This window comes from Bactrocera latifrons, unplaced genomic scaffold (assembly GCF_001853355.1).
Source record: "Bactrocera latifrons isolate USDA-ARS-PBARC rearing strain unplaced genomic scaffold, ASM185335v1 scaffold_120, whole genome shotgun sequence".
Lineage (NCBI taxonomy): Eukaryota > Metazoa > Arthropoda > Insecta > Diptera > Tephritidae > Bactrocera > Bactrocera latifrons.
Window position 1 is genome coordinate 232,590 of NW_017534631.1, and position 10,688 is coordinate 243,277.

The 10,688-nt window shown below is 33.6% G+C and overlaps 2 protein-coding genes across 6 annotated transcripts in view; one reads left to right on the forward strand and one right to left on the reverse strand.

Annotated features, from left to right (window-relative positions):
- Positions 1–2,969, reverse strand: part of LOC108978332 (UPF0687 protein C20orf27 homolog) — a 50,580-nt gene extending 47,611 nt beyond the window's left edge. Inside the window, exon 1 of the mRNA XM_018948556.1 lies at positions 2,339–2,969. Coding sequence (XP_018804101.1) covers positions 2,339–2,369 — 31 coding nt within the window. The 5' untranslated portion in view covers positions 2,370–2,969. The remainder of the gene's footprint in view (positions 1–2,338) is intronic.
- Positions 2,970–3,481: 512 nt separating this feature from the next.
- LOC108978352 (arginine-glutamic acid dipeptide repeats protein) overlaps positions 3,482–10,688 on the forward strand; it is a 57,042-nt gene continuing 49,835 nt past the window's right edge. For all 5 annotated transcript variants that reach the window (XM_018948584.1, XM_018948588.1, XM_018948587.1 and 2 more), the window contains exon 1: positions 3,482–4,543. The gene's annotated coding sequence lies outside the window, so the exon portion shown is untranslated. The remainder of the gene's footprint in view (positions 4,544–10,688) is intronic.

Sequence of the window (10,688 nt, forward strand, 5' to 3'; positions counted from 1 at the left end):
TCACAGATTAAATTCCTATAGCATAAAACGATTTTTATCTTGATTTGATCGGTTGTTGTTGTTGTAATATCTATTTAGTCCTCGTTAGGGTGGTAAGGTTCAGGCAGGTTGCCATCAAGGTCGTCCAACAGTAGGCTGGTAAAGTTCAGATAAGTTGTCTGAGCTTGCTGGGCATACAAATATGTGGTTAGAGCCATGCAGGGACTCGTTGTATGCTGGACATTTGTTTGTTACGTCGATGTCGATTCTGGATAAATAGAAGTTTAACCTGCAACAGCATCCAGAAAAAGCTGCGCAAAGGTCACTCACTATTCTCGCGGAAACTCGAGTTCTTCGCCTGCAATGAGTGGTGGTTCGACTAAAAGTATACCATTGACTGAGCGGGAGTCGGTGAAGGTGTTTATGGTTGCACTGTAAATGGCGGTCAGTGTACATCTGAAGTTAGTTGCGAGCGAAGTCTGATCGGTGTATTATCTTATGCCTAGAAGGCGGTTCCGCTTCAAGCAAGTGACTGCAGGGATGATTTCTACAAAAGAACTACAGCAGAAACTGCTTGTAGAGGAGTTCTATCCAATAATCGGTGTCGTGTGAATAGTACAGAAGCACAGGCTGTCGAGTATCACATCTAAATTTTCGGGATTATTAATAGTCGGAATTTTAACTCCATCGACTAAAATATAAAGGACAAGGAGAATGGTAGGTTCCCTACAGCGATGAATTGAAAACAGTCGCAGAGATAGCTCAGCACTTGCCATCGATTGCATTACCCCACGTCATTATCGTGCAGTTATCAGCGTACGAGGTGATAGAAATTTCCTTTGGTGGTTGAAGGATTTTCGAAATGTAGAAGTTAAAAAAATAAAAGTTGTTCATTACATACATATATATATAAATACATATATATATAAATACATATATATTTGTTTACACGTTCTTATATTTAACATCATACGGCTTTTTTATAACAAATTTTTGAGTTAAATTCATTTTTATAATACCAAAATACTGTAGACACAATGCAGCGACACAAATCTACATACATATGTATGTATATGTGAAACAGTAAAAGTTGAATTTCTATTTTAAATAAATTCAAAGAGAAAATCATATGTACACAAATTCATTTGCATTTCTACTGCTGCACTTTATGCTGTCAGGAGGCGGAAACGGAAACTGATGTCTATATGCAAGCTGTAGTGATGGCAAGTTGGAAATATGCACACAAGTCTATAAATAGAAGCCTAAGTTGATGGAAACCTTCTAGTTGCAGTTTGTAATACTGTTGCTTTTCACTTCTTTCTCAGAAACATAATATATTCTGTATTGTCTAATGCAATAGAAACAATATTCATGATAATATGACGACTATTGCAGTATTTCAAAAAATCTTCAAACTTAGTAAACCACTTTATAACGGTTTATTTTCCTGGAGCAGAGTGAAAATAATGTTGATCAGTACAAATATTGTCTTCCACAGTATTTTTTCCTCAAAAAGGAAAGATTTATTAACACACGAAACTATTTTTGATTTATTTTTTGTAATCAATACAAGCTTCTTTAAGCATCTCATAAACTAACATTGTATACGTGTCACATTTGTATACGTATATTTTAAATATGACTAAAAATCATATGAATTTATTATTATTAGTATTATATATGCATTAGCCTATAAGCTTACCAAACCACCTCTAAATGAATATATGTATAATTATTGATTTCAGAATTTTTTACCTAATTAATACATATGTAATTACATATACATATGTACATGTCCATATGTATCTTGCTAATACTATTTTAGGCTTGTCTCAAAAGCAATCAGATTAGAATATGTGTTTGTTATAAATATAAAGTGCAAAGTGCCTAATTTCGTTGAATATTTCAAATTTCTATGAAGTAATAACAAAAAAAAAATAAAAAATAAAAAAAAAATGATAAATTGATAAGCTATTGGCAGTTCCGAGAAATAAGAAGTTTCTTCAGGAGAAAAGCCGGGTGCTAAATTCCAGATAAGCATCTCAAAACCATGATCATTTATATATGTACATACGTATGTATATGGTATACATTAAAAAAAGTTCTCCGCCATTACCTTGTGGGTTTGAGCCAAACTTAATATTGTATATCCTATTCAGGGTATCAAAACAATTCTTCTTTTTCAAATAAACTGGTATAATCCAGTCCACAAATATCAATTGAATATTATAAGAATATCAGCTGACAGTGATATCATCACGTGAATAAACTTACATATATAGTGATTATAAATATTTAGAAATTATCGTTATTTTTTAATTTTCTTCTACAAAAATATTAAGTTTTCAGTCACACTTACTGCCAAGATCTTCGACTTTCGCTTCCGCCATATTGTTTGCCGCCTTTGCTTGAGCTGTCGTTGAACAATAATAAAATATCTGGTTAAACTAATTTGATTTTTTTAAGGCGCCTTGTACATTCAATGCGTTAATATTATATCACTTATTTACACATCGATTAACTCTTTCTATACACACAATTACTGGTGGCACACAGAAAGCCCAAAATAAACCTTTGGTAAAGCAATTAGATAACAAATTCGGTGTTTGTTGTGTTATCAAGGCGACACACAGAAAATGTTAATTAAGTTTCTTTTCTGTTGTCTTAAGAAGGCAGATATACAATTAATAACTTATGTAGTATGCGTGCATTTCTATACACCGAAGCGGCTGTACTAGAATCGCGCTTTCAAGGTTGTTGCACTTTTCTTTGGCCAATATCCGGAGTATCCACTGATTGAGTGGTTTTATTTCTGACACATATATGTATATATGAATGATTGTTTTTATCGTATAACTTTTAACTTATAAAGCTGTACGATTTATATTAACAAACAGTAGTTTAAAAAGACCGCGAACACACGGTAATCATAAGGAGTAACAAAAATCAACTGAAACGGCCCCAAATGCGCTAAAATTTCCAAGAATTTGCTCCACTCTCCCCAATCTATTTTCTTTCACTTTGACATTCGCAAAGAGTGTTTGTATGATAGTAAAATCAGGGTTGATTTTACTTGCTGTGAAAAAAAATTAGCAACAAATTAAATTTTTTACTGATAATGCATTATTTAAAAAAATTCCTTTTATATGAATACTGAATAAAACATCTTATAAAGGAGAACTATGCATTTTTACATATCTTTTGTATATTAAAAAAATTAGCCTTAATTATATTTTTTATGTAAAAAATAGCCAAATATTTTTGCGAAGTGTTAGGTATACTTTGCATGGGCATTACTTTTGTCATACTATTATTGGTTTTTCTGTTTAAAGAGAGTTTTAAATGATTATAAAGAAATATGTATTTGCATTTATTTAAATTTTCGACCGGCAACTTTATTATATTGCCGGACACACTCGCGTTAAACACATCCAACTTATCTCGTCACGTAAGAGCGAGTTGCTAATGAGCGAGTAGAAAATTCAAAATGGTCGCCCTGTTTTGTTGAGTGCGCGAAGAAAATTTGAGCTCCGGTTAAGAACTAATTATTTACTAATCGAAACTAATAAAATTTAGAAAGTTTAGTGAAAAACATTCTACATATATATTGCCTTCAGTTTATTATAAAAAAATTCGCGCAATCACAACAAAACAGTGTCGAATATTTGTGTGAAAGTTGGAACTCAATATCGTGCGCAAAGTGTATGCAAAAAGAAAATTGTTCCCCCATCTGCCTCATAGCATTTTTCGGTGCTCAGCGACGGCGAAAAGCAAACAAGCGAAAAAGTATTGAACGTATATGCATTCAGTGAGCAAAGAGCAAACGGGCGACGGACAAATAGCAGTTGCAAGTTGTATATTGTATTTAGTAATAGTGCTATAAAAATTATTTTCGGAAAATTCTTGGAAGCCACGCGTTTAGCTATACTACCAGTGTTTAATTAACAAAAGTGCGAAAAAGGCAAAACATAAAATAAAAGAATCGCGCTTGAACTAAGCACGTCTGTGTAGATGAGAACAAAGCAATTTAAAGGGAATACCATTCTCAAGACCGATTGCAGCAGGAGGGAAGCGGTCAAGCATAGAACAGCTTTCGACACGCCGCATTCCTCCTCGCCTTTGGGCGGAGCAACACTTTTAGCAACTATGGATTATTAGCAGCTACAACAGTCGTAAATATCTAAATTTCCTGCAAGTGTTTGTCAAACGATAAATGATACTGGTGTGTGAAGTACAACACTCTTAGCACAATTTTATAAGTGTATATTAAGTACAAATAAATAAATATTCATAGCTTTTAAAAAATTAAACATTGTGAATAATTAACTTCAAACTCTTAAATGAATTGTGCAATTGTCATATAGTCAAAAAGCTAAACAAATTGACCAAGTACCGTGTGTATGTGGCAACAAAATTAATTAAAGCAATCATCATTTAACTCGTGCTTTCCGACATTTTGCAAATAACACCGTAATTGACGGGATATTATTTTTACGGCCGCACAGACAGCTGTTAGTTAATATTTCAAAAAAAGCTGCAATTACACAATTTGTCAAAATCGATGGTAAGTAATTTAAAATTTGCTCTATAAAATAGTCTATTAACCGAATTGTATTGAACGCTGGTTATTAAATTTGTTATGCACATACCTACAAATATTGCATTTGTTAATGTACCTACTAATGTATGTACAGATGTATCTATATTATAACATCTGTGGCAGGCATGTGCGCGTGCAAGTATACGCTATTTTCTCTAGCCACTACGAGGCATAGTCAAGCCCACACGTATGCCAACTGTTGTGAGCGGTGGCTAACTTCGATGATGTATAGGATGATTCTCCGTTTAAATGTCTACAAATACACAAATATGTAGCAGTTTAGTTCCATGACAATGTCGCTAAGGGAAAATTAATAAATATACTAGAACACAGAGGGTTCATGAAAATGCTTGGTATTTTTGATCTTCTCAATTATGCTGAAGTGTGTGCATTTAATCTGTCAAGTTGGTGTTTGTAAAGTTTTCATATTTAAATACCCTTTTTATCTTTTATTTATATACTTTATATTTATTTCGCATATTAAAAAGAGTTTATCGTCACCTGAAATGCAAAATAACGTATCAACAAAAAATTCGAAATTCAGTGTCTTATTGATTACGCATACACACATAATATCACATATGTTCAACATTTTCAGATATAACCAGTTTTAACCAATATTAAAATTTTGTTTCATTCATGTTCCATTTTATTTCGTGTTTCATTCATGCCACTGTAAATTCCCGAAAATGTTGTTACGTTATTTTGCATTTCACGTGACGATATGACAAATATAATGTTATTTGTGATTTGTGATTTAGCGCACTGATCGTTTACTGACACTTGTTTAATAAATAATTTTTCGATAGCTAACATTTACTATTTTTATTCGTGTTTAGACAAGCATACTGCATAAACACGAGTATGTTTGTATTTGTATTTAACAATTTAATCAGTACTAAAAAAACAACTCACTTCAAAGGCCAATCTGTCAATTGTGTCTACTTAAGTACATAATTTTGTTTATCAAAATAATAAACAGTAGTTCATAAGTAGTTATACAGTCCCTTATCTCCTTAGAATACTTCTACAGCAAACCCTGTAAATGTGAAAATGTCTATTTTTGTACTTACCAAAATTTCAAATATTCTCAAAATTGTGTATTATTTATTGCAGCAATCAGTGTTTTAATCAACACCACTTGTATTGATATTATAATAATAAATATTATCATAATCGACTTTCTAGATAACATTCAAGTTTCGATAACGTTGATAATGCTAAAAGTGAAAAATTAATTGTTTAAATAACCTGGAAGGTTAAGTCCAACGTATGCACAAGAATTTACTTATACATATGTTGTATGAATATATGATAATATGAGTGCCTGCATTATTAAATTTGTATTTGCTTTATATTGAATGACATAACACGTTATTATTATACGTTACTAAAGTATGCTTTATCGCCTCTTTGGCCTGTTGTTAATAATAATTGATGTGTAACAACATTTCCACTTAACAGCGCAGCTATAAAATTGATTGATTTTCAATTTCAACAGGCAAGCATATTCTCCGGGTGATAAGTTTTGGTTTATTACTATCGTAATTATTGTAAATAACACTCACACAATGAACATGCCAATAAAAGTAGTAACTTTACGTGCTTTTTAAACTACATACAGATGTATAAGTAATTCTAATAAATAATTTGTTGCGTTTTGTTGAACGAAAAGTGGTGCTTCATAATTGATTTAAATTGTATCCATACATTGTGACAGTTTATAGCAGGTCTATTAGCTCGTTATGCGTGTACAAAGCCAAAAATGGAAAAAAAGAGTCACCCATAAAAGGCAGCGTTCAATTGAAAATAAAATTGAAACTACAGATATTTGCTTATGTGTGTGCAACTACATACATTAGCGGTTAGTGGGTAGTGGTTAATACATACATTACGCAGTATTGTGGGAAAAATTAATGAGAGCGATTAATTTATTATGCTAAACTTGTTCAAATAGTGCAATAAAGTAGTAATGTAGTCGGAATCGCCGATTTCGGACCACTACAGCTTATACGTGCCCATTTTAATTTGACAATATATCTTGACGAAACTTGGCATGGATTTTTTCTAAGACAGCTGTAAAATATGCACTATAGCATATATAACTGCCATATGAACGGGACATCCTGTCCTGGTTTAAAAACTGTTTTTTTTTTTTTTTTTTTTGACAAGACAATCTCACGGAATTCGCATGGACTTTGATATGGTTCCTATCAAAGCTTCAATATCAGATGATTACAACGCAGCACTATAGCATATAGGTACTTTACAAACTGCTCCATCAAAATCAAGATTGTATTCTTCGATTATTGTGCAGGGTATATAGCTTCGGTGAAATAAGTTAATGCTTTTCCTTGTTTTTATTTAATACTTAAATAAACTGAGTACTACAGCTCTTCATAACCTTCAGTTAAGCTTTTACACCCACAATACTCGGCAATTAATTCAATTATGAGGTGGAAAGTCGGAGAAATTATTTTCGATAAGCCCACATACAAAGCACACTCTTTTGTAGTATAAGCCAGCATGTGCGCACAAATGCATGAAATCATTTTTGTAAGGCACATTTGTATTTACCTATAAAGCAGATGTGTGCACGTACAACCATGTAACAGTATATAGAATAATTTTTTTTTTTTTTTTTTATATCAAGCAGCAGTGCCGTTAACAATTAGTCGGGATAAGCATTAAATGTCACACACATTCAATTAATAACATTATAAAATATTTAGTGGCCCATATGATAAAAGTAAATTGTAATTTGTGCACAAATTAACACACTACATTGTGTGAATTAACTAACTGAGTGAATGAGTGAGAGTGAATGAATGTGGCGCAATGCCAAAAAATCAACGTTTATGAAAAGTCAAATGTGAGCAAATGTGAGAAAGTGCTTGCGCGTCGCCACGCCTGCGGAAGGTTGACAAGCCGCAATTTGTTTGTAAAGTGTTGTTACACGACAATTTGAAATTCCATTCCATTTGGGAGTGCAACCACTAAAACACGGCATTTATTACAAACTAAATCTGCTTACAATGGCTTTTAACTGCGTACACAACAACCATTTCCGCGCCCGAGGCTTAGAGCCTGTAGCTTGGCGCAATCTACTCGCTCGACGAGACGCTGCTTTACCCTGTGCGGGGTGAGTTGTGCTGTTGAATTCGGGCGATGTGGTGCTTCGCTTATATTCACTCATTCGCCCGTTTGCTCACGCGTTCAATTTGCAAATATGGTCAATTTGTGAGTTCATGCGCCCGATTTCACGCTTCTTATGCCCCATCATCAACACCGTCGTCTCGAAACAATACGTACATGCAGTACGAGTATACTATGTATATGCATATGTTTGAACCGTTATAGTAAGGCTTGTTGTCGTCATCGTAGTAGTTGAACAACGAACTTATGCATAAGCCGTGGTGCAGACGTTGGTGCGACGTAAGTAAGTAAGCACCATACATGCGGGGCGAGTAACTTAACGTGGCCGTGGGTGGATGATGTGCTTGTCGCAATAAAGTCATAACTACCGGCCATGTCATCGTCGCGCACAGCGAGTAGTTCGTGGAAGCGCAGATGAGGGTGGATATTTATTACATTTCAAGCATAATAAAGCAAATAATCGACAGTAAAATAATAATAAGGACACACTGCGCGTAAGTGAGTTGAAGTAGTTGATGGCGTGCCTTCGAATTGCCATATTCACTGGCTGGCTGGCTGCCTGGCTGGCGGATCGTTCACGCTGTCACGCTGACAGTTCAATTGATTGCCCCACATTGTCGTCCTACACTCTAGATTATAACAAATGGCGTTGACAATAATCAAGCTTGAAATCTCTGTTACTTACTGTTAAATTTTATTATTTTAATTTGTGTGTTTATTTAGTTTTTTGTGATACAAAATTTATTTGGGTGTAAATTATTTGGATGTCTGTAAGCAATTTTACCAAGGCTCTGCATTGCGGTTTTGGTAGAAATGTGTATTCAAAGTAAGCAAAAAAAACTAATTTTCTTTTTTATATTTCTTTTGATGTTAGTTATTTCTTTAAAATTGTTAACAATAATTTCTTTCTTATTTTGACTTATAAAAATACAATTTTTCAATATTTTGATTATTTGATTTAAAGTTAGTATGCAATATGATATTTCTTAAATGTTGCGGTTTTAATAAAGCATCCAGGATTTTTATCCGTTCAGGCATTGTCAACTCGGCAGCGTTCCCTCTAATTACTTCAGGAATGTTCTCTGTTCTTGTTGTAGCGGCAGAATCGGCAGAATGTTTTCTGCGGTTCTGTTTCAACAACAATATTACTTGTTGCCTTTTTGAAGACAATTTCATTACGTTACTTGCATAAGACTCTCTGTTGGTAAAAAAGTCTTGAACAGGTGATTTCCACAGGGCAGGCAGTAATAACTTGATGTCAGGTTCAGACTATAAAATGGATGGATAAGAAACTTAAAACAAAGCTAATAATAATATTGAGGGAACAGAAATCCTCTTCTATTGAACAAAGCTGAACAGTTCTGGGCTTCCTTCAGACGGTCCACTTTTTGACAGGCCCGAATTAGGCGTAGGGGAGCCGTCAATCCTCGCCATGTTTTTTTTTTTTTTCAAGCCGTCTACACTTGACCTTGTTGTAAGTGACCCATTTTCATCCGCTTCAGGAATGAATCGATTTTGTTCCGATTCCAATTTTCGGCCGCATGGCTTGCGTTTTCATCGAAGAAAACTTTAAAATTTGCTCAAACAAAACGGAGTCAAACAATGATAAAGCTGTCTGAAATATTTTTAGTACGAAATCTTAGCCCTTTAACACCATATAGCGGAACCGAATCGCGAGACACAAATTACTAAAGCCATTGGATAAATAATAAATTTTTTTTAATAAAGTCTATTTATGAATACCGGTTTATAAATGTGTTCTAAATTTAGGAATTGAAAGAAGATACGAAAGACTTTTAAGTAGTTGGAATCCAAAAACGAGGAAGAAGCGACAGTTTAAACGGCATAACCGAAGCGGCCTCGGATTTTGGGTGTGGTACCGCCCACTATTAGATAAAATCACATATCTCAGTACCTGTTCGACCGATTTCAACTAAATTCGGTACCCACCATTCCTCTAACTTTCTTATGTTAAAGTGTGAAATTGGACTGCAACCACGCCCAATAACACCTACAACGCAATCAATTTTACTTTCCATCTCATTCTTTCTTTTCCAATGTACAAATTAAGAGAGAACTAATAGAACCTGACAAACATTTGCACTAATTATTCATTTAAAGTATGCCAATGGGCGAAGAAAAATTGTCAAAACCAACAAAAACTGTTCAAGACCCAAGGAACCGGATATGTGGACCTCTGTATCTGTCTCTCGGGAGAATTTCTGCCGTTACAACAACAACAACAACCGCTGTATCTATCTAAATTTGACATTTAACCGAAAAGATGGTTCAAGTGTGAGATATATAAATGAAATTCATACAGAATCCTTTTCTCCGAAAGACTCCGAAATACTCATTTCAAATGCTAATTGACCGGGCTAAACGCTGTAACGAAGCACAAGGAAACTGCTTTGAATAAAAAAATATAACTTTTGAAAAATATAATTTTTTTGTTGTTTTTTAGCTAGCAGTCCTATTTCTTTTGCGACAGACCTTGTATATCCATCGATATGTGAGTTATACCAATGAAAATAAGAGAATGTATTTTATTCATAACAGTGTATTTTTGTGCCCAAAATTGTTAAATTTGAGCGAAAACTTGGCCTAGCCCCGATATAACTAAAATCAAGGTTTTCGAACATTCGGCTGATTTTATTCCATATAATTGGTAATTGTATGTACATATATTAGGTACCTTAATGAATTTTACGGAGAATTAAATAAAATCGGTTCGATGCTACCCCCAACTCCTATAACCACAAATATACACTTGTGCTCACACAATTAAGCCACATAAACGTTATGGTGTACAAATTCATAAAAGTTGAATTTTATTGATAAATCGAAAAAAAAGTTTCACAAAATTAAAAGAAAGTACTTAAACTTTATTGTACTTATAGTTTTTTAAAGGTAAATTTTAATGTAAAAGCAAAAATCTGTTTTCTTCTTCATT